This window comes from Abramis brama (assembly GCF_963993115.1).
Source record: "Abramis brama genome assembly, chromosome: 16".
Classification (NCBI taxonomy): Eukaryota; Metazoa; Chordata; class Actinopteri; order Cypriniformes; family Leuciscidae; genus Abramis; species Abramis brama.
This window is the reverse complement of record NC_139978.1, coordinates 2,960,079-2,984,909: the sequence shown is the minus strand read 5'-3', so window position 1 is coordinate 2,984,909 and position 24,831 is coordinate 2,960,079. Positions and strand designations below refer to the sequence as shown.

General features: G+C 45.9%; 1 protein-coding gene across 1 annotated transcript; it reads right to left on the bottom strand.

Annotated features, from left to right (window-relative positions):
- Positions 1–789: 789 nt before the first annotated feature.
- Positions 790–22,584, bottom strand: LOC311066097 (zinc-binding protein A33-like). The gene is made up of 6 exons (XM_084087094.1): positions 21,934–22,584; positions 11,786–11,881; positions 11,338–11,568; positions 11,238–11,260; positions 11,038–11,156; positions 790–3,196 (listed from the first exon to the last, which is right to left on the bottom strand). Exons 1-6 carry the CDS (start codon positions 22,333–22,335, stop codon positions 2,694–2,696), a joined length of 1,374 nt encoding a protein of 457 aa, XP_083943220.1. The 5' UTR covers positions 22,336–22,584; the 3' UTR covers positions 790–2,693.
- Positions 22,585–24,831: the final 2,247 nt, after the last annotated feature.

Below are 24,831 nucleotides of genomic sequence, written 5' to 3'. Positions count from 1 at the left end.
CCTGTGCGAGTATCCGCATGAGCTCCGTCTCGATGGACGCTCTCTTGCCTGACAATGTGCGGGCAGGGGGCGCGAGATCCTCAGAGCTTGCCCAATCCTCACTGCCTGACGCCAGGATAGAGCAGGAATCATCCTCTCCCAGCAGGGCTTCCTCGTCAGAGATGTCGACGGAAGCGGCGGCAGACAGCGGCCGCTGTCCGTCAGGAAGAGAAGCTGACGAAGCCGGTGAAGCAGGCGGGCGAACCGGCGAGCTTTGGCTGCTGGGGGAAGGTTCTGGGACCTGCTGGGCATGGCGCTTTTTACGGCGCGACACCGCGGCGGGCGGGGGAGCAGTCTCGGTGAAGAAAGCCAGGCGAGTCCTCAGAGTCGCCATGGGCAGTAGCTCGCAGTGAGGGCAGCCGCCGTCAGCGAGCGCGAGAGCTGCATGTTCCTCACCCAGGCAGGAAACACAGATAACATGGCGGTCCCCGTCGCTGAGTGTGGCTCTGCACGAGCCGCAGGAAGACATCTTAAAAAAGACGCTGCTCTTTTAGAATGTGTGTCGCGGCGGCGACACACACACACACACAGTACAGAGAATAAAAGGATATAAGCGCCGGAAAGCGCAGCAGGAACCCGATTGCGCTCGTTACCTCAAAAACAAAGCACCAAACTTCATCAGTCTCTGCTTTTAGTCGAGTTTGGAAGACACGCAGTGAGCTTACATTGGATTTACCTCAGAAGAAGAAGAACGCGATTTGAAGGCAAGAAATATGTAAGGTAAGAAATTCTTAATTTTTTGTTTATGTTATTGTTGCATAAACTTCACATTGCAGTTGAACTGTTGCTATATGGTGAATATTATAATATTTAGACCCGTGTTTATAATATGGTAACCATAATGTTTCATATTTTGGAGCACGCTCTGCGTTTGAATGTTTCATATTTTGGAGCACACTGTGCGTTTGAATGTAACATATTTACGAGCGCGCTCTGCGTTTGAATGTAACATTTTCGAGCGCGCTCTACGTTTGAATGTAACATATTTTCGAGCGCACTCTGCGTTTGAAAAGCAAAACACACCAAACAGTACATTAGGCAACAAACATTAGGCAAACATATGTTTTTACTCCATTCTCATTTAATATCATCATAACGAATGGAAACATATGATAATCAATATATTTTTTCCTAGTAGTTGTCACTGAAGTGATCCGTTTGAAAGATTTATAGGCTGCTATAGGTTATTGTTATTATTATTTTATGTAGCACTGAGCGTAGCCTATGCTTACAAGGCACAACAAACCTGGTGTTCATTATTGTTGGAAACATTTGTGTGTGTATTCTGTGAATTTTAAAAAGCAATTTTAACCAAAAAAAAACAAAAAAAAAACATTTTAACCGTGCAGCCCTATAGTTTCTCTTGGTATCAGCATGTTCACAGGTTTTTTTTATTAATTTTTTGGGTTTTTTATACAGGGACCAGATGCCACTGAGTCCTGCTGACTTCAACATGAGCATGAACATGGTAAAGTGAAAATCAAACACCTTGGAAATGAAAGGTATGTACAATGTTTTTAGGAATGGCACAAAGGACTCTGTCTTTGGATAATTGTTTTCAATAATGTGCTTTTTTATCATTTGTTGTGTATCTTTGGATTATGTTGTGTTGTAAATAAATCCAAACAATCAAAAAGCCATTCTTTTTTAAATCTCCTCATTCGTTGTGCAAGGTTGCTCAGAATGACAGGACCTGATAGCTCCTAATAGGGCCATTAGGGGAGGGTCTTTGTCTTTCTCAGGTGTGAAAACCATACATATTAATGATGTGTTTACACCTCCCGCATAAAGCTTTCTTACACAAAACATGTCTTACACATTTTAAATCAATATATTGTCTTATCTGAATGAGCAGTCAGGATGATTTTCACATAGTTTTGGAGCAAATATTCTAGGCCACGTGATACAATTTTCAAAAGTCTTCAGTATGGGTTTCATGGCCTTATTTCAGTGACAATTTATTTATTTATTTTTCACAAACCACGCATAAATGTCATTATCTCAAAACTACAAACTTTTACATACATGCTGCTGATATATTATTGTAGCAGAGTTTGTGCTGAATACAGTGTAATCAGACTTTAGCCATGAAAATGTCACAAGTAACAGAAATAAGCACAAATGTCAGAGCATGTCAGAACACCTCCAGGGCCAGAAAACAGCTCAGACCCCAGAGGGTTAAAAGCGCTATATAAATGAAGATGACTTGACTTGACTTGTTGTACATACTCTGAACTGGACCACAATGCCTTGAGTTTATCTTTAACTTTTTGCACTGTACTTGTCTGTCTAAAATGGCCTCTAATTGGTTTAATTGTGTGATATAATCATATATAATTATGATGCAAAAAGTTTAGAAATTAATAAACACACACAATGACTGAAATAACTGGGTAAATGTCAATTATCCTGAAAACATGAATGCTAAAACGGTCTCTAGTCGGTCTAATTGTGTGAAGTGGAATATAAATGAAAACTTCTTGTTTATTGATCTGAGTGTTGCTGTAGTGCTGGATATCAGTCATGTGATCATCACGGCCCAATCACAGCCACTGTACTGATATTCAGATCAACAGCACTCTTACTCATGAGATATGGATTAAATATTGGAAACATGATGAAAGCAGGAAGATCCAGATCTACAGGAGTGACGTTTACTGACTATTGACCGGTAAGATCCTCAGAGAGCCAGAAAAACAGAAGAATGGAAAGAGTGTGTGAGTGAAGGTGGTTGTGAATGTGTGTAGATGTGTGTTAGATACAGGATCAGAGAACGACACCGTTCCTCCGTCATAGTCCAGATTCACTCTCACACGATCAAGCTTCTGTTTAACACGAAAACCAGAACCTGAAGGCATGTACCATCCGTCCTGATCATACTCCACACTCCAGACATCAGTGTTGAAGAAAACACGTCCCTTCCTCTGGTTTGATGCTGTAGTTAATCCAAGACTCCACCATGAACTCTCTTTAACCTCCACATCCAAGCAGTGTGTTCCTGAGTTAAAACCCTCTGAACCCAGAACACAGAGACACCGGTCAAATCTCTCTGGATTATCAGGAACAGGTTGTTTGTTCCTGCTGTCTCTCACACTGGTCAGATCATCAGACAGGACGAGATCTGGATTCGCAGTGTTTGGATCCAGAATCACAGGAGCTGATGAGACACAATCAACAGATGCTTTTATTCTGATCTTCATATAATGATCAAGAGTGAACCCAACACAGATTATTATGAATTATGACACTCGTCCTGTTGATCAAACACATTTTCCTCTGATCACTGTCAGTGCTGTTATTAGTTTCACTTTCGTTTTTATCATCAGCGTTTAACGGCATCAACTACAAACATTACATATGAGATTCAGACATTTGTATCCATCAAGAGAAACTGATACTTTGGGAAAGTTAAATAACAATAAATCAATGAGATCTGTTGAGATTTATGCTGTAGATGAAAAACTGTAAGTGTGTGTCTGATCTTCAGCAGCATCTGATCATCTTCATTTTATTGGCTCTTATAGTCTGTGTTTTGTTTTAAATTAGTTTATTATGACAGTCTGTTGTGTTTGACTTATAATCATGAATCACCTTCAACCAGGGCCTGAAATTAACACCCGACCACACGCCAAATGCGGGTGGATTCTGCAATTGGCGGGTAACACTGTCAATCTACCTGCCACATTGGCAGGTAGCCCATGAGAATCGACCCTTTGCGGGGAGTTTGATTGACAGGCGATCTGGCCAATCATAATCCGCCGAAACCGCCTTTTTTGTCCGACAAAGCAGTCAGGAGAGTTCAACGTTGGAGGATTTGAACTTGAAAAAACGGAGTGTACTGAGTAGGCCTACTGACATCTTTCCGCAGTTAAAACTATATTCCTTCTGATGTTCATTCATGTTTATTTGATGCTATAAATTAACTAGAAGGAAGAGATGATCGGTTCACGAGCAGCTTTAACTGAGGCACCACAGCGATCTGTCAAGACACTGTCACGGTTCATGAATTCACTGTTTTCTTTGTGTCTCGTGTATTTGTTGTTCTGTGTGTGTGGGTGTGTGTGAGTGGGCGTGACTGCTCGTTCCAGCTGATCAGCGCACCAGCTGATCTCACTCCCCGCACCAGCTGCTGCCAATTCACTCACCTATAAAGACTCATCGCACTCTCCTCTCTTTGTCAGATCGTTGTTTGGTGTCCTCAGTGTGTGTCATCGTATGCCGTCTTCAGTCCTGTTCCTGGTTCTAGTTTCCTGTTCGGTGTCTTCGTGGGTTTCGTCTCGTCTCGTCTAGATGTTCACCTGCACTGGATTCACCATCACCACTCTTCACCTGCACGCTGATCATCTAGTCCCTGCGCCACTAGCCCACCCGAACTACTGTACTGAGTTTGTCATCTGACGTCTAAATAAAAGAGTTACTTGCATCTTGCTTCCGCGTTGTGTGTTATGACAGAACGATCTGACCAAGCAATGGAAGCAGCAAGTGGATCCTCTTCTTCTCTGGAGGACTTCATCAGATCCAGCATTTCACGGATGGATTCCCAGGAGAGGAATATGACGGATTCGGGTCGGGCTATTCAAGCTCTTGTGGCGCAGGTGTCCGAGCTCACCCAGCAAATACAACATCTGCGAGCTCCCACTGCGCCACCCACACCGCTTGTTCTCCCTGTACCACCAGAGAACGTCTCCCAGTCAGAGCCCCGCCTGCCTGTTCCTGAGTCATACAACGGTGAGCCAAACTTTTGCAGAGCATTCCTAACACGTTGTTCGATGCACTTTTCCTTGCAGCCCAGGAACTTTGCGAGTGAACAGAGCAAGGTCGCGTTTGTGCTCACGCTACTGACTGGGAGGGCAGCGTTGTGGGGGACAGCGGTGTGGGAGAACCAAGATCCATGCTGTGCCTCGTTCCAGACACACTCCGCCGAAATGAGAAGAGTATTTGACCACGCGGTCGCGGGAAGAGAAGCAGCACGGATTCTCGCGGACCTCAAGCAAGGTGAAAGATCTGTATCTGATTACTCTATCGAGTTCTGGACTTTGGCGGCAGAGTGTCAGTGGAACGAGGAGGCGCAGTGGGATATGTTCCTGCATGGGCTGGCTGACCGCGTCCAGAGAGAGATTTACGCCCTGGATTTACCCACTTCTCTCAATGGGCTGATTGAACTGGCGCTTCGTGTGGATTCCCGACTCTCCCGAGTCGAACGTCGGATGTTACCCGCCCGTTTTTCCGGAGCAGCGGAGACTTTTTGAGCCAGCGGCGGGGACGCGGTCAGCCCCGTCTTCGATCATGAGCCCATGCAGGTCGGGTGAGCTCGGCTTTCCCGGGAGGAGAAGGAAAGGCGGAGATCCCAGGGCCTTTGCCTTTACTGTGGTGCAGCCGGACATTTTGCCTATAACTGCCCGGTAAAAGGGCAAGCCCGGCAGTAAATCTGAGGCTACTGTCGGGTGGGATCTCCGCTGAGAAGACCTCATCAACATCTACGCTCCTCCCGGTAAGACTAAGATGGTCAGCCCACACTCACGACTGTCGAGCACTACTGGACTCCGGGGCAGAAGGTAACTTCATGGACTACACATTTGCACTCAAGATTCAGGCTCCCCTTCTACCTCTCACCCGTACCATCGCAGTTCACGCTCTCAACGGCCAAGCTCTTCCCACCATTTCATTCACCACTGGACCCATCACACTCATCGTATCTGGCAACCACACTGAAACCACTTCCTTTTACATTCTGGACTCCCCCCTCGCACCCATCGTTTTAGGACACCCCTGGCTCATTGAACACAATCCCAAGATAGACTGGCAGCAGAAATCAGTGTTGGAGTGGAGCAGTAAATGTCATGAGTCCTGTCTTGTGTCTGCTTGTCCGTCTATTTCTGTTTCTGTCTTTCAGGAGGAAGCAGTGGATTTGTCAAACGTGCCCGCGGAGTATCAAGACCTGAAGGAAGTGTTCAGTAAGTCTCGTGCTGCTTCTCTCCCTCCGCATCGTCCCTATGACTGTGCTATAGAGTTACTGCCAGGTACGTATCCGCCTAAGGGCAAGTTATATTCACTTTCTGTTCCAGAAAGAGAGGCTATGGAGAAATATATTTCTGATTCTCTAGCAGCGGGGTTCATCCGTCCCTCCTCTTCTCCAACGGGGGCGGGGTTCTTTTTTGTGGGGAAGAAGGACGGATCCCTGCGACCTTGTATTGACTACCGGGGGCTGAACAGCATCACGGTAAAGAATACTTATCCTTTGCCGCTGATGTCTTCAGCCTTCGAGAGGTTGCAGGGAGTGTCACTCTTCACTAAATTGGACTTACGTAATGCTTATCATTTGGTCCGCATCAGGAAGGGGGATGAATGGAAGACTGCTTTTAACACCCCCAGGGGGCACTTTGAATACTTGGTCATGCCCTTCGGCTTGTCCAACTCCCCAGCAGTCTTCCAGGCACTCGTCAACGACGTGCTGCGAGATATGGTCAATCAGTTCATATATGTCTACCTGGATGACATATTGATTTTTTCTTCTTCTCTCCAGGAGCACGTGCAGCACGTTCGACGAGTGCTTCAGAGGCTGCTAGAGAATGGGCTTTTTGTCAAGGCGGAGAAATGCGTTTTTCATGCACAGTCTGTTCCTTTCTTAGGGTACATTGTGTCGTCTGAGGGAATGTGTATGGATCCTGAGAAGGTTAAGGCTGTGGTGGATTGGCCAAGTCCAGATTCCCGTAAGGCCCTACAGAGGTGTCTGGGGTTCGCCAATTTCTACCGGCGGTTCATTCGCAATTTCAGCCAACTAGCCTCACCTCTGACTGCCTTGACCTCTCCCAGAACTACGTTCAGGTGGTCAGACGCAGCTGAGGCTGCGTTTGCCAAACTGAAAGGCCGCTTTGTTTCAGCCCCCATCTTAGTTACCCCTGATCCATCACGTCAGTTCGTGGTGGAGGTCGATGCGTCAGAGGTGGGGGTAGGTGCAGTGCTATCCCAACGTTCTCCTGCAGACGACAGAATGCATCCATGCGCGTTTTTGTCTCACCGTTTGTCCCCTGCTGAACGTAATTATGATATTGGTAACAGAGAGTTGTTGGCAGTCAAGTTAGCATTGGAAGAATGGCGTCACTGGTTAGAAGGGTCGGGGGTACCTTTTATCGTTTGGACCGATCATAAGAATCTGGAATACATTAGAACCGCTAAAAGATTGAACTCCAGCCAGGCTCGGTGGGCACTTTTTTTCGGACGTTTTGACTTTACTCTCTCGTACTGCCCGGGCTCCAAAAACATCAAGCCCGATTCTTTATCACGTATTTTTGACCGCTCCGATCGCCCGTCTACTCCCGAGTGTATTTTTCCTGAGACCCTAATTATCTCCACACTCACATGGGAGGTCGAATCGAAGGTCAAGACGGCCTTACAAGGGGTAACGCCTCCGGTCGGTTGTCCACCGAACCGCTTATTTGTGCCAGAGGGATAACGGTCCGACGTTATTCAGTGGGGGCATTGTTCCAATGTGGCTTGTCATCCAGGAGTCAGTCACACTACATCTTTAGTCAAGCAACGATTTTGGTGGCCACGTATGGCTCGCGACGTTCACAGTTTTGTTTTGGCTTGCTCAGTTTGTGCCACTGGTAAGACTTCCAATCGACCCCCAGATGGGCTCCTTCAACCGCTGCCGATCCCTTCGAGACCCTGGTCCCATATCGCACTAGATTTTGTCACCGCCCTCCCACCCTCCCAGGGTAACACGGTAGTTTTGACCGTGGTGGACCGGTTGTCGAAGGCGGTCCACTTCATTCTCTTGCCCAAATTACCCTCAGCCAAGGAGACAGCGTTAACAGTCATTAACCACGTCTTTCGGTTACATGGCCTCCCGACGGATGTGGTTTCCGACAGAGGACCCCAATTTGTGTCCAAATTTTGGCAAGAGTTTTGTAGATTACTGGGTGCGACTGTTAGTCTGTCCTCAGGGTTTCATCCCCAGAGCAATGGCCAAACCGAGAGAGCCAACCAGGATTTGGAGAGAACGTTGCGATGTCTGGTCTCCAAGAATCCTTCCTCATGGAGCCAACAACTGTCTATGGTGGAGTACGCCCACAATTCGTTACCAGTGTCATCTACGGGCCTATCTCCGTTTGAGTGTAGTCTAGGTTACCAGCCACCAATTTTTCCTAGTCTGGAATCCGAAGTCGTGGTCCCCTCCGCTCACGCTTTCGTCCAGAGGTGTCATCGCACTTGGACTAGAGCCCGCGAGACTCTTCTCCAAGTGGGAGCGCGCACCAAGGCCAAAGCCGATCGCCACCGGTCTAGGCCTCCCGTATACGTCGTTGGTCAAAAAGTGTGGCTTTCTACAAAGAACATTCCTCTCCGTTCCGTCTCTAATAAACTTGCTCCCAAATTTATCGGCCCGTTCACTGTCACCAAGATCATTAGCCCGGTGGCAGTCCGCCTCAAACTCCCTCCAGTGTACAGGAGGATTCATTCCGCCTTCCATGTTCCCAAAATAAAACCCGTGTTTCATTCTTGTATTAATCCGCCTGTCCCGGTTCCCCCCCCCCGCCACGACTCGTAGAAGGGGAACCTACATATTCGGTTAATCGTATTCTGGACTCAAGGCGGAGGGGACGCGGGTTCCAGTACTTGGTGGACTGGGAAGGTTACGGTCCGGAGGAGAGAAGTTGGGTGCCTGCTAGAGACATCCTGGATCACTCCCTTATTGATGATTACAATCGACAGGTAAGGGAGTCTGGGGACGCCAGGAGGCGTTCCTAGGAGAGGGGGTACTGTCACGGTTCATGAATTCACTGTTTTCTTCGTGTCTCGTGTATTTGTTCTGTGTGTGTGGGTGTGTGTGAGTGGGCGTGACTGCTCGTTCCAGCTGATCAGCGCGCCAGCTGATCTCACTCCCCGCACCAGCTGCTGCCAATTCACTCACCTATAAAGACTCATTGCACTCTCCTCTCTTTGTCAGATCGTTGTTTGGTGTCCTCAGTGTGTGTCATCGTATGCCGTCTTCAGTCCTGTTCCTGGTTCTAGTTTCCTGTTCGGTGTCTTCGTGGGTTTCGTCTCGTCTGGATGTTCACCTGCACTGGATTCACCATCACCACTCTTCACCTGCACGCTGATCATCTAGTCCCTGCGCCACTAGCCCACCCGAACTACTGTACTGAGTTTGTCATCTGACGTCTAAATAAAAGAGTTACTTGCATCTTGCTTCCGCGTTGTGTGTTATGACAGACACATTACAGAGCCACAAAACGGTATTGTCTAAATTTTAACGTTGAGACTTTGTTTAATATCAAAAGTAACCACAGTCTTGTCTGTCAGCGTGTTGTCAGTGTCCGCTCTGCTGCGCGATGTGTTTTTCATTGCGTGAGATCATGGTTTGGCGTGAGCGCGGTGTAGCTTGTCGGACATAGCAACAGTAACTAAAGGGGCCGGGTCTTTGCGAAGGTTTTTTTTTATTTATTTTTTGCAACTGTTGTTCTTTGACATTTAAACGAAGTCAGCCATTTCGTTGGATTTTAGCTAAAAAATGTGGCGGCACATTACTGGAGTAAAGAAAGCATCTGTGAAAGCAGCGCAGTTTGAGTGTTTCGGAACGTATATGTGATCGGAGAGAAAGATGAGGCCCTTCTCTGACTACGTTTGAATGTGTAAGTTAAGTATTAAACTGTTGGTGAGATGAGATGAGATAATGCAACGCTGACATAGGCTACAGTACAATGACAGTTGCACAGATGTTGGGAGTTGGGAACCGGTGAGAAAATGTCCGGTAGCCTAACCAGTAACTTTATCAGTAATAACAATATTAATTTAGTTCTGCTTAACGGTTCCTGAACGCTGTAACTAACAGCTGCCCAGCCATCAACACAGTCGCGTGTGATTTGTTTATGAGCTGCACTAGGTCTATATCTGTATTCTAAGAGTTATTATTACTTGTATGGATCTCGTTAATAACTAGACAGCACTTAAATGTGTATTCTTACAAGTTAAAGAACAAATGTTTGTTTTTCACCTTTTATGAGGCAAAAAAAAAAAAAAGGCTGGTAAAAAGTCACTGTGGCGGGTGGATTTTTAAATGGTGGATTTTTAAATCCACCCGCCACAGTGGCTGGTGGTCAAAAAAGTTAACTTCAGGCCCTGCCTTCAACACTTCCTAGCCACGCCCTAGCAACCATTGTTGAGCACCCTAGCAACCCAACTCCAAAGAGGGACATCTTCTAATCTGAATGTCATAGAGGATTTGCGGTTGGTTTATATCATTCATACTGGCAAGCAGCCTTTGAAGTAACATCATTGGCATCATTGGCTGTCTAGCCAAGCCACTCCCTAGCAACTAAAAAGAGTACCCTAGCACCTGTTCAGCAAGACCTATATTTCTGCACCAGAACATTGTAGAGACATGGTGGTTGGCTCCTGTGACTAATGCTAGCAAACAGGATTTCCATCATGCTTCACATGCTAGCAGAATAGCTAAATGCTAATAGCGATTAATTAAGTGTTGAAACATGTCAACAATGCTAACTAAAATGCAGTAGCAGCATGCTAATCACATGCTAATAAACATGTTAACAACATGTTAATTATGCTAGCATCATGTTAATCATATTAGCATCTTGTTAAAACATGCAAGCAACATGGTGATTGTGTTAGCATCATGCTAGCAACATGATAATCTTGTTATCATTTGGTTAAAAGCATGTTTGCAAAATGCTAATCATGTTAGCATCATGCTAAGAACATGCTAATCATCTTAACAACATGATAAATGTGTTAGAATCTACCTAGTTTCAAGTTTTGCCAGTGCAAGCACCACTCACATTTTCTTCAGGAAATGTATATTCTAGTTATTATTATTATTATTCTGATACTATTTTTATTTTTTTTATTGTAACCTCCTAACAAACATCAAATACATCTATCTATCTATCTATCTATCTATCTATCTATGTCATGAAGAGCCTCTATCTCTCCACCCATCCATCATGTCCAGCTCAGATCTCCTGCTGTCAGACTCACTGTTTTGGACGATGTCCTGCATCTTCTTCCAGACTCTGAACGGCAGGTTGCCCAAGTATCGTGGCACATGAATCAAAGCTCCAGAAGCCATCTGTGGATCCGGCTGTGAGCTCTGGACTCTGGAAGAACATTCAGGAGTCAGAACTGCAGTGGCTTTGGATCAGAACCAGAGAGACTAGAGACAGGAGCAGATCACTCACCTTTCCATTGAGCCTGGAAACTCCTGCAGAACAAACACACCATTTATCATCAAGAACTCAATCAATCATCAATCAATCAACCAATGATCTGAAATCAGACCTTCAGAAAGCAGACGTCATTGGCTTTCATCATCTCCTCCATGTCTTTGATTGTGTGTGAAAGAGCTGAGATGTGTGTGTTCATCTCCTCCAGCTTCTCCTTCATCCTCTGCTTCTTCTGCTCCTCTTCCTCCCTCAGTGCAGTGACTGTAGCTTCTTCTTCATCTCTGAGAAACTGATGAAGCTTCTCAAACTGCTGTTTAATCTGACGCTCTGTGTGCTCAGCTTGAGACTGAAATCAAAACACATTCACTTCAATCATCTCAATCAACACACATAATTAATATCCAAGATAAACTCGGATACCCGACGGATAAAAACGGATCCAGAAGCAGATTGCTGCTAGTCATTTACAGAAATAATAAACTGGAATCCATTATATCAAATCATAACTTTATATAGTGATCCAACAGCTGTAATGAAAATGACTCTCGTTTCTGTTTCCTCACCTTGATGTGTTGAACTGTTTTCTCAAACTCTGCTTTCATTTCTTCATTGTGTTTAAGTTTCTCTTGTAAGGACTCCAGTGCTGTATTGAGCTCCTCCTAGAATTGAACAAAAATACATTAAAACTCCAGATTACAGTGAAGAGAAGACGATACAGTGATATGATCATATAATGCAGTGAAAAAGTATTTGCCCCCATCCTGATTTCTTCTGTTTTTGTGTACATCTCATACTAAATTGATTCAGAAATTGCAATCTGAATAAACACAAAGTACATTTTGTCAATGACAATGTTATTTATTGAAACAAAAAAGTTATCCAATACCAACTGGGCCGGCGTGAAAATGGATTTGCCCCCGTAGTTACTAATTCCTCAAATCTATGAAACTGCATTTATAATGTAGTTCAGCTGGACTAAACACAACCAGTCCTGATCACTGCAGCCCTGTTCAATCAAATCAACACTTAATACTGAAGCCTGATTGGTTCACGTCTGTGCACCTGTACAGACAAATGGCTTTTCAGCCCACTAAAACAGATGGGGCCGACTGCATATTTAAGTCGCGCTGAAAACTGTTTTCATCAGAATTTTTCTCCTTCAAGTGTGAAGATCATCTCCTCGCTGTCTCCAAAGAGAAGAAGATAGGAGCCTCAAGCAGCGGATTAACGACACCTGCAGCTCTGTGCTTTTCCCCTGCGGCTATCCAGCAACTCTTCAAGAGAAAATATCATTATTAAAGGGGTCATATGATGCGATTTCTTGTTTTTCTTTTTCTTTAGTGGCTGTTTAAGATCTGCAGTGTTACAAAGCTCAAAGTCTCAAACCCAAAGAGATATTCTTTGTAAAAGTTAAGGCTCAGCCACGCCTTCCTATAATGCTTCATTCAAACACGCCGCCACAAATCTACGTCAGTGTGTGTGCGCAGAGTTTCATAACACCGCCTAGATGTATACATAAAGAAAGGTGTAACTTTAATTCTCGCTGTATTATTGTTGCCACCATGTCGTGGAGACGCTGTGAAACTACTTTGTTTGGCCTTCCAAAAGAGGACAAAATTAGAAAACAGTGGTTAAGCTTTACTTACAACACTGTTCCAGAAAAGTAAAACCAAAATGTTCGACTGTGTGATGCGTATTTTCCGGAGGACTGTTTCCAGAACCTGGGAGTACAAGGCCGGCTGTGCAAAAAGGCTGATTCTAAAAAATGGGGCAATTCAATCTTTGCTAGTACAGTCTGGCGCTTCTGACTCACAGACACAGCCTGTAAGTATGTTTTCATATTTTAATAATTTGCTACTGACTATTCAAACGCGAGTTGTGAGCAGTATAGAGTACGATCACAAATGCAGACATAGTTTTATGCTTACAAAGTGTTCTCCCCCGCAGATCCGTTCTGGTCCAGTCGCGCTGGCAAAGTTCAGCCCGATCAGCTTGGCCCTCTGCGTTTTCTGAATCAGATTCAGGCTTGAATTGATAATTTAGTACGGTACCGACATTATCACCTGTCATTATTGCTTTGGGAGCTGATGTTCCAAATATGGTAAGGGGCGTGACATTTCTGTCACACGCTTAAGGTATTCGGGCCAATCACAATGCACTGGATCACTGGCCAATTAGAGCACACTGTGCTTTTCATAACAATGAGCTTTGTAAAAATCAATGTGTTTCAGAAAGGCGGGGCATAGAGGAGCAACAATAAAATGATTAAATATTACAATAATGATTTTTTTTTAACCTAAAACCGTGTAAACACATTTGCATTAAACCAAATAAATGAAATAATGTTCTTTTTAGAACTGTCATATGACCCCTTTAAAAGAGCAAATTTGAGCAACATTTGTTGCAAAATTCCGAGGAGGACTTTGATGACACTATGTCTCTGGCTGCCTCTGAAGCGGAGGACTGCGCAAACTCTGCCGATGACTCCCCCCCCACACTCCCTGTAGAAATGTTGGGCCATTCTTCCTAGAAGTCCACGAAGAACTGAATAAGTCATGGTGCACTCCCTACTCATCACGCATCCACTATTCCTCTTCGTCTGCCTTCACCGTTGACGGCGCTAAGGAAAAAGGATAAACCAAGCTTCCGCCATTGGGAGAGACCGTCGCCCACGGCCCTTGGCTGGAAGACTAAAGCTGTCCATCCCTCTAAGCCGTGCAGAACTAGATCTGCCCTCGCGGTCAGAGAGTATGGAGCGAATGGTCAAGCTGGATCTTCCCCTCATACAATGGCAGTCCTTCAAGTCTACCAGGCCAACCTTCTCTGCACCATGGATGAAACTGGTCTTGACCCGGCGGCCTTCAAAGAGATATGCAGCGCGACCGACATCACCCTGATTGCCACTAATTCCATGACCCAAGTGATTGGTCGTGCCATGGCCAGTTTGGTGGTCCTCGAGCAGCACCTTTGGCCTAACCTGACAGTGTCAGAAATATTCAAACGGAGTTACTCGCTCCAGTTATCTCGCAGGCTCCCCTGCTTCAGGAGTGTGACTAACACTTCAGTCTCGGACAGCGACGCTCACGTCCTCCGAGCTGAAGCACAAGCTCTGCTAGCGAAGGGTGACTCAGGCTTTTACAGCCGTTTCTTCCTCGTTCCAAAGAAGGATGGCGGCCTCAGTCTTATCCTCAATTTGAGATGTCTGAACCGCGCTCTGGTAAGACGGCCGTTCAGAATGCTAACTTTGAAACCTTTTGCCACCGGACATGGCGTCAATGTGCGACCGCCTCGCTAGCGCGTCATTATTCTGCCGTCTGTCTGGTGCTCTGTCTGGATGCAAGTGCGACGGCCGTTTGTGTTTTTGCTCGAACCGACCGGACTTTAAACGGTTAACAGTGTTATTCTTGTCAGGTGCTGGGCTGTTTGCGGATAAGCACACGTTGTGCTGAGGGTTTGCAGCCATTGGCAATACACGCCGTTTGCCAGTTATCAACGCATGTTATATATATTGCACTAAGCGTCGCTGGTATATTGCTGCTTGGCTTCCTGGTAGGTCTCTTTCTGGCTCGTGTTGCCGTATTTATTTTAAGTGATGTATATGTCACGGTTCATGAATTCACTGTTTTCTTCGTGTCTTGTGTATTTGTTGTTCTGTGTGTGTGGGTGTGTGTGAGTGGGCGTTACCGCTCGTTACGGCTGATCAGCGCGCCTGCTGATTTCATTCCCCGCACCTGCTGCTGCCCATTAACTCTCCTATAAGTTCTCATCACAATCTCCTCTCTTTGTCAGATCGTTGTTGATGTCTCCAGTGTTTGTGTATCCAGTCCAGTCGGAGTTTCAGTTCGTGTCCTCGTTTCCTGTTCCATGTTCAACTGGTTTTCGTTTTCATCTGGATTCTTCACTGTTCGTCATCACTTCACTTCAGCACCTTTATCTGACCATCTAGTCCCTGCGTCGCCTGCCTGGTTGCCTGCCTGGTTGCCTGCCTGCTTGTCTGCCTGCCTGCCTGCCTGCCTGTTATCATTGTTCTACTTCTACTACATTCAATAAAAGAGATTACTTGCATCCTTGCTTCCTGTTTATTGATCGTGACAGAACGATCTGACCTTCTTCATGGAAGCAGCGAGTAACCCATCCAGCTTGGATGAATTTGTCAGCTCCAGCATTCGGCGCATGGACAGTCAGGAAAGAGGTCTGACAGAGACCACACGGGCTGTCCAGGCATTGGTGACGCAGGTGTCCGAGCTCACCCAGCAAATCCAACATCTGCGAGCTCCCACTGCGCCACCCACACCGGCCGTTCCCCCCACACCATCAGAAGGAGCTTCCCAGTCAGAGCCCCGCCTACCGATTCCGGAATCATACTCGGGTGAGCCAAGCTTTTGTAGAGCATTTTTAACCCGTTGCTCAATGCATTTCTCTCTACAACCAAAGACCTTCAGCAAGGAGAGTGCCAAGGTGGCCTTCGTGCTCACCTTATTGACTGGGAAGGCAGCACTTTGGGGAACGGCGGTGTGGGAGAATCAAGACCCTTACCTCGTTCCAGACACTCGCCGCCGAGATGAAAAGAGTTTTTGATAGAGCGGTCGCCGGGAGAGAGGCGGCTCGGATGCTCGCGGAACTCAAACAAGGAGAGAGGTCGGTGTCGGAGTACTCTATCGACTTCAGGACCCTGGCGGCGGAGTGTCAGTGGAACGAGGAGGCGCAGTGGGACATGTTCCTGCATGGGCTGGCTGACCGCGTTCAAAGAGAGATCTACGCCCTGGACCTTCCCACTTCATTCAATGGACTGGTAGATCTTGCTCTTCGAGTAGATGCACGATTGTCGAGAGTCGAGCGACGGAGCTTGCCCAGCCGTGGATTAAGAGGTACGGAGAATCAGCGGTCCAGCAGTGCGGACGCGGTCAGCCCCGTCGACGATCACGAGCCCATGCAGGTCGGTCGAGCTCGGCTTTCCCGGGAGGAGAAGGAAAGGCGGAGATCCCAGGGACTATGCCTGTATTGCGGCGCGGCGGGACATTACGCCTATAACTGTCCGGTATGAGGCTACTGTCGGGTGGGATCTCCGCTGAGAAGACCTCATCAATATCTACGCTCCTCCCGGTAAGACTAAGATGGTCAGTCCACAATCACGACTGTCACGCACTGGTGGATTCAGGGGCCGAAGGTAATTTCATGGACCATTCATTTGCAATCAAGTTTCAAGTTCCCATCCAACCACTCACCAACAAGATTGCTGTTCATGCACTCAACGGCCAGGACTTACCCACCATTGCACTCATCACCGGACCCATCACACTCATCACATCAGGCAATCACACCGAGACACTTACATTTTACATACTGGACTCACCTCTCGCACCTGTTGTTCTCGGACATCCCTGGCTCATCGATCACAACCCCAAGATAGACTGGCAGCAAAAATCAGTGTTGGAGTGGAGCAGTAAATGTCATGAGTCCTGTCTTGTGTCTGCCTGTTCGTCTGTTTCTGTCCCTGTGTTTCAGGAGGAGGCAGTGGATTTGTCTAACGTGCCCGTGGAGTACCTAGACCTGAAGGAGGTGTTCAGTAAGTCTCGTGCTGCTTCTCTTCCTCCGCATCGTCCCTATGACTGTGCCATAGATTTATTGCCAGGTAAGTCTCCGCCTAAGGGCAAGTTATATTCGCTTTCTGTCCCAGAAAGGGAGGCTATGGAGAAATATATTTCTGATTCTCTAGCAACGGGGTTCATCCGCCCTTCCTCTTCTCCAGCGGGGGCGGGGTTCTTTTTTGTGGGGAAGAAGGACGGATCTCTGCGACCTTGTATTGATTACCGGGGGCTGAACAGCATCACGGTAAAGAATACTTATCCTTTGCCGTTGATGTCTTCAGCTTTCGAGAGGTTGCAGAGTGTCTATCTTCACTAAATTGGACTTACGTAATGCTTATCATTTGGTCCGCATTAGGAAGGGGGATGAGTGGAAGACTGCTTTTAACACCCCCAGGGGGCACTTTGAATACTTGGTCATGCCTTTTGGGTTGTCCAACTCCCCAGCAGTCTTCCAGGCACTCGTCAACGACGTGCTGCGAGATATGGTCGACCAGTTCATTTATGTCTACCTGGATGACATATTGATAGTTTCATCTTCTCTCCAGGAACATGTGCAGCACGTCCGACGAGTGCTTCAGAGGTTGTTAGAGAATGGGCTTTTTGTCAAGGCGGAGAAATGCGTTTTTCATGCACAGTCTGTTCCTTTCCTAGGATACATTGTGTCGTCTGAGGGAATACGTATGGATCCTGAGAAGGTTAAGGCTGTGGTGGAATGGCCAAATCCAGATTCCCGTAAGGCCCTACAGAGGTTTCTGGGGTTCGCCAACTTCTACCGGCGGTTTATTCGCAACTTCAGCCAACTAGCTTCACCTCTGACTGCCTTGACCTCCCCCAGAACTACGTTCAGGTGGTCAGACGCAGCTGAGGCTGCGTTTGCCAAACTGAAGGGCCGCTTTGTTTCAGCCCCCATTCTCATTGCCCCTGAACTATCACGTCAGTTCGTGGTGGAGGTTGACGCGTCAGAGGTGGGGGTAGGTGCAGTGATATCCCAGCGTTCTCCCACAGACGACAGGATGCATCCATGCGCGTTTTTGTCTCATCGTTTGTCCCCTGCCGAACGCAATTATGACATTGGTAACAGAGAGTTGTTGGCAGTCAAGTTAGTGTTGGAGGAATGGCGTCACTGGTTAGAAGGGTCGGGGGTACCTTTTATCGTCTGGACCAACCATAAGAATCTGGAATATATTAAGACTGCCAAAAGACTGAACTCCAGGCAGGCTCGGTGGGCACTTTTTTTCGGACGTTTTGATTTTACTCTCTCGTACCGCCCGGGTTCCAAGAACATCAAACCCGATTCTTTATTGCGCATTTTTGACCGTTCCGAACGCCCGTCTACTCCCGAGTGCATTTTGCCCGAGACCCTAATTGTCTCCACACTCGTATGGGAGGTCGAATCGAAGGTCAAATCGGCCTTAGAAGGGGTAACGCCTCCGCCCGGTTGCCCACCGAACCGTTTATTTGTACCGGAGGGATTACGGTCTGACGTCATTCAGTGGGGGCATTGTTCCAACGTAGCTTGTCATCCAGGAGTTAGTCGTACCAAGTTTTTGGTTAAGCAACGATTCTGGTGGCCGCTTATGGCTCGTGATGTCCACAGTTTTGTTTTGGCTTGCTCAGTTTGTGCCATTGGTAAGACCTCCAATCAACCCCCAGATGGGTTACTTCAACCGCTGTCTGTCCCTTCGAGACCCTGGTCCCATATTGCGCTAGATTTTATCACCGCCCTCCCGCCCTCTCGAGGCAACACGGTAGTTTTGACCGTGGTGGACCGGTTCTTGAAGGCGGCCCATTTCATCCCCTTGCCCAAATTACCCTCAGCCAAGGAGACAGCGTTGACCGTCGTTGATCACGTCTTTCGCTTACATGGCCTCCCGACAGACGTGGTTTCCGACAGAGGACCCCAATTTGTGTCCAAATTTTGGCAAGAGTTTTGTAAGTTATTGGGAGCGACTGTCAGTCTGTCCTCAGGGTTCCATCCTCAGAGCAATGGTCAAACTGAGAGAGCCAACCAAGATCTGGAGAGGTCGTTGCGATGTTTGGTCTCCAAGAATCCTTCCTCATGGAGCCAACAACTGTCAATGGTGGAGTACGCCCACAATACGTTACCAGTGTCATCTACGGGCCTGTCTCCGTTTGAGTGTAGTGTAGGTTACCAGCCACCAATTTTTCCTAGTCTGGAATCCGAAGTCGCGGTTCCCTCCGCTCACGCCTTCATCCAGAGGTGTCACCGCACTTGGACTAGAGCCCGTGAGACTCTACTCCAAATGGGGGAGCGCACCAAGGCCAAAGTCAATCGCCACCGGTCTAGGCCTCCCGTATACGTCGTTGGTCAAAAAGTGTGGCATTCTACCAAGAACATTCCTCTCCGCTCCGTCTCTAATAAACTGGCTCCCAAATTTATCGGCCCGTTCACTGTCACCAAGATCATTAGTCCGGTGACAGTCCGCCTCAAACTCCCTCCAGTGTACAGGAGGATTCATCCCGCCTTCCATGTTTCCAAAATAAAACCCGTGTTTCGTTCTGGTCTTAATCCGCCTGTCCCGGTTCCCCCCCCCCGCCGCGACTCGTAGAAGGGGAACCTACATATTCGGTTAATCGTATTCTGGACTCAAGGCGGAGGGGACGCGGATTCCAGTACTTGGTGGACTGGGAAGGTTACGGTCCGGAGGAGAGAAGTTGGGTTCCTGCTAGAGACATATTGGATCACTCCCTTACTGATAATTACAATCAACAGGTAAGGGAGTCTAGGGATGCCAGGAGGCGTTCCTAGGAGGGGGGGTACTGTCACGGTTCATGAATTCACTGTTTTCTTCGTGTCTCGTGTATTTGTTGTTCTGTGTGTGTGGGTGTGTGTGAGTGGGCGTTACCGCTCGTTACGGCTGATCAGCGCGCCTGCTGATTTCATTCCCCGCACCTGCTGCTGCCCATTAACTCTCCTATAAATTCTCATCACAATCTCCTCTCTTTGTCAGATCGTTGTTTGATGTCTCCAGTGTTTGTGTATCCAGTCCAGTCGGAGTTTCAGTTCGTGTCCTCGTTTCCTGTTCCATGTTCAACTGGTTTTCGTTTTCATCTGGATTCGTCACTGTTCGTCATCACTTCACTTCAGCACCTTTATCTGACCATCTAGTCCCTGCGTCGCCTGCCTGGTTGCCTGCCTGGTTGCCTGCCTGCTTGCCTGCCTGCTTGTCTGCCTGCCTGCCTGCCTGCCTGTTATCATTGTTCTACTTCTACTACATTCAATAAAAGAGATTACTTGCATCCTTGCTTCCTGTTTATTGATCGTGACAGTATAGTGATGGGGTTTATCTGTGTATTCCAGCTCGTCTTTGTAAACTATGTTCATCTGTTGCTGCTGGACAAATGACGCGATCTCTGCATGTTTGGTATGTGCCATTATTGTATAACAATGAGTTAATACTATGTATATTTAAGCTTACATTCAGGCTTTTGCAGGTGGATTAATCTGGTGCTGCGTGGCTTAGGACTTTCATTGCTGCTGTTTTGTTCCTACTATTCTAACATTTTTGTTTCTATTGTTTTGTTTCATCAATATGCTTGAGTGCAGTTGCTCACATGTGAGCACGCTGCAGCATTGTTGATGTTTGTCTTTGCTTGCTTATTTGTTCGAGTTATTTTGCTTTATTAGTTTGATTGTTTAATTCATTATTTTCTTGTATTTTTTTGTTGTGTTATGAATAATATTTTCTTTTTATCAATTGTTACTGTGCGTGATACTCGGCCTGTCAAAGGAAAGAGGGGTTGTGAGTGGTAACTGGCCTGTGAAGTTTGGACAGGTTGGTGACCGTGGTCTATTCACAATTACTGAAACCGATGACTGCAGGTTTGAGTGGATCGTCTTTTTCTTTAAGTTATGTTGGTCATTTTGTTTGTTTTGTATAATCTGTCTTGTAAATTGGGTACCCATATGTAAGAACAATTATTTTATTCTTTGTAATTTGCATTTCTTGTGTTTCAGGCACAGTGAGTCCGGAGCAGGAGGGCTAGTTGCTCTATTTGGTGGTGGGTCCTGATGAGGCACAGTGTGTGGTCTACAACCCATAGTGATTGATCTTGGTTGAAGTGAGTGAGTGTGTGAAGTGTAGTGCACGTGTGGGTGCTCCTTGACCATCGCTGACGTTAGCGAAGCCTGGCACTAGCTCGTCCTGCTTCTGGTAATCACGAGTCCTGGTAGTATCTTTATTGTTATTGTGTTGTGGTTATGATTGAGCCTAATTGACTTGCACTCCAGCATTTTATTTTTGTCCAATAAAGAATATTTTTGTACTTTGTCATATCCACGTCTCAGAGTCTCTGTGTAAGGGAAAAATCGAACCTGTGTGTCCTCATTAGGATACTTCCCTGGCTTAGTGACCAGGGTGGCGTAGTCGACTCTCTTCCTCCTTTGCTCTCTCTCTCTCTCTCTCTCTTTCTCTTTCTCTCTCTCTCTTCTTGTTTTGTCTCCCTGTCTTTTCCAAGTTCTTTCTGTCATCAAACGTACCGCTCGCCACACTGGCTCTGGCATCGGTCAAGCGAGTTGGTGATCTGCAGGCTCTTTCAGTGGATGCATTCTGCCTTGAGTTTGGGCCTAATGACAGTAAAGTCCTCCTTAGACCAAGACAAGGCTATGTGCCTAAGATGCTTTCCACGCCCTTTAGAGCACAGGTCATAAAGCTCTCTTCCGTTCTGCGCTAGTTGCACAGCGCTATTGGACGCTAAGTGTCAGCTACTTATGCAAGGCGAGTGAACAGTATCGAAAGGGAATGTTCCAGTTACTAACGTAACCCTGTTTCCCTGAGATAACAGGAATGAGCATTGTCTAGACAAGTCGACGCTGCCACTCATCTGTAGAAAAATTCAGACGAAAATGGCTTTCGGTGTGACTTAAATAGGCAGTCGGCCCTGTTTTGGTGGACTGAAAAGCCCTTTGTCTGTGCAGGTGCTCTGACGTGAACCAATCAGGCTTCAGTATTCAGGGAAAAACTAAGTTTTCCTCATAAGCGTCAGTTACTGATGCAGTGCTCATGATCTCAGGGAACCGAGGTTACGTTAGTAACTGTAACGATCTGTGTTTATGACTTGTAATGGTTCTTTACATGTGAATCAAGAAACATTTGTCTTACCTTATATGATGAAACCACTTCACTGATGGGTCTGAATTTATGATTGTCATGTTGTTTTGAATCTCTGCACACTAAACACACAGGCTGTTTGTCCTCCAGACAGAAGAGTTTGAGTTTCTCACTGTGTAAACTGCAGATCTCCTCAGACCCGGATGAACGCCTCTCATTTCTCTCCTTCAGGAACGACTCACACAAGTTTTTTAACACAAGACTAACTGTAGGAGGAGCTCTTGAGGATATTCTCCTGCAGACAGGACACTGCTGAGTTTCCTTGGTTCTCCAGAACTGTTGAAGACACTCTTTACAGAAACTGTGACTACAGGATAAAATAACAGGAGCCTTGTAGATTTCACAGCACACAGGACAAGAAAGTTCTTCTGCAGATACATTTAGTGAAGCCATTTTCACTGTTTGAGCTCCAGCAATCTAAACTTTACTTTCACTTTCTGAACGACGGTTTAAAAAACAAATCACCATGAGAATCACAAAGATCAGAAACAAACTTGCTCAGAAAGAAACTTCTCAAATTCTTCTGTAAAGTTTTTCCCTTCGTACTCCACTGATCGCTGATTCTTTATTGCTTTTGTCGAGACAATGTCCATATGGCATAAAAGAGAAATAACAAGTCAGCCTCTTCCTGGTTAGTGCTGTAAGAGGGTGGAGCTTCTGATCAAGTTGGTGTGTTGAAACAGGTCAAATAACAACATCAGTGGCCTGTACCATGATGGTAGTTGAACAAACTCAGGGTTTCAGGATGAGTTGACAAAACCAAACAAATCCAACCAGGCTTTGTTGATACCATGATGCTGTTCATCAACATTCTCTGTCAGCTCAGGCTTTGATCCTGAGTTTAGGAGTGACATCAGTAGTGAACAGCCAATCACAGGCTGAGAAAGAGGGAAACTGAGATTCATTTCTCATGAGAGAAGCAGCGTGATTCACTACAGAATATTAAGAGATTGAAAAATATAAAGAATTTAAACAAATTTACACAGCAAGTAAATATCTGTCTATGAAAGAGGACAACTAAAGAAAAAGTCTTGCTATTTCAGTGCAAGTAAAAGTTGTGAAGTTAGTTTATACAGTTTATAAGGTATAGAGAATTGAACATTTAAGAGAGCAAACCAAGACCTTAGTGAGCTGTGGAAAGCCATCAAAGATCCACAAATTCTGGAATACTTCTCAGGGAAGGGCATCACTTGGCGTTTCATTGTAGAACGAGCAGCCTGGTGGGGTGGATTTTGGGAGAGGCTTGTTAGGTCTGTGAAAACGAGCCTGAGGAAGGTGCTAGGAAAGGCATCGCTCACCTTTGAAGAAATGTCTACACTCCTTGCAGAAGTAGAGGCCACACTAAATTCCAGACCCCTCACCTTTGTCCATAATGAGCTCGATGAGCCGCAGCCACTAACACCAGCACACTTCTTGGTGGGTGAACGACTCACTTCACTACCTCCAAAACCATTTCCGGCAGACTATGATCATCCCACTGTGAGTAAAGAGGATATGACAAAAAGGTGGAGATACAGGAACCGACTCATGACCAACCTGTGGAATCGCTGGAGGAAGGACTATTTACTGGACCTAAAATCTGCACATTCCTGCAACATACAGAAACCTACTGAGATGAGGATGGGTGGCATTGTTCTCATAGGAGATGCCAACATGCCGAGACAAACCTGGAAATTAGGAAAAATTGAAGAGCTGTTCCCAGGCCGAGATGGCAAAGTTAGATCCTGTGCTGTTCGCACATCCACAGGGACTGTGTTAAAGAGACCTATTCAATTGCTTTACGCATTAGAGATTTAAGTTGATGAACATTTGTTCATGGGGGGAGGATGTTGTGAATTAATTAGAATAGAAATGTTTAATTAATTATCTTTAATAATAACAGAAACAGTTTTGTCATTTACAAGGTTGTTCAGCTTTAAGAAAAGTCTACCCATAATGCATAGTGGGCGAGAGCGCGCAGATAGAAAAAAAGATAGAGAAGTCAAATGAGATTGACTCCATGTGTGTGCGCTGTATCTGTGTAAACCTGTTCAAAACTTCAGTAAACAGTTCGTTTATTTTAATTCAAGTCGTCAGTGGTCATTACTGCTTGTGAAGGAAGAAAAGACACGACACTATATATTTTAAAATACATGATAAAATATTTTAACTGTAAGGTAAATGACTTTAACTCAGAATGAGTAAATCATGTTTGTTTGTTGAACCTCAAGATTAAGCATTTATTCATAAAGGAAAGTTCACTTTAAAATGATCATTCTGTCATAATTTACTCACCCTCATGTTGTTTCAGACCGGCATGAATTTCTTTCTTCTGATGAACACAAAAGAAGATGTTTTGAAGAATGTCGATAACCAACAAGTTGGTTAATATATAATGAAATTTACATATCCTACCTTGATAGAGAGTTTATATCCCTTGACACGCAGGCGATAGTGTTCAAGTGACGGGCGACTTTCCTTTTCAAATGAGAAGGGGGGATTAATAAATACAAATAAAAACAAAAGAACTGAAACAGAGAACCTCTGAGAACAAAACTGAGCACAACGAAAGAACATGGAGCTGACCTGACAAATGAACACAGCAAACACTTTAAACACTTTAAACACTTTAAACACAGGGCTAAAGAGACGAGAAAAACAATCCCAGACTAACAGAGGGAAGCAGGAACAGATCAGGACTAGAAACAACAGCTCTCAAGACATTTCTAAACAAGATTTACTAGACAAACAAGCAGAAGATAGCCTACCCTCCACATGGGTTTATTTGTCAGTAAATAGGGTGAATACTGGTAAAGTGGGACACTTTCTGATAATGTACCTTCTGCATCATTTTTTATTATGATCCACACGTCTTAGCCCCTCATTATCATACTATTCTATACAGCTTAA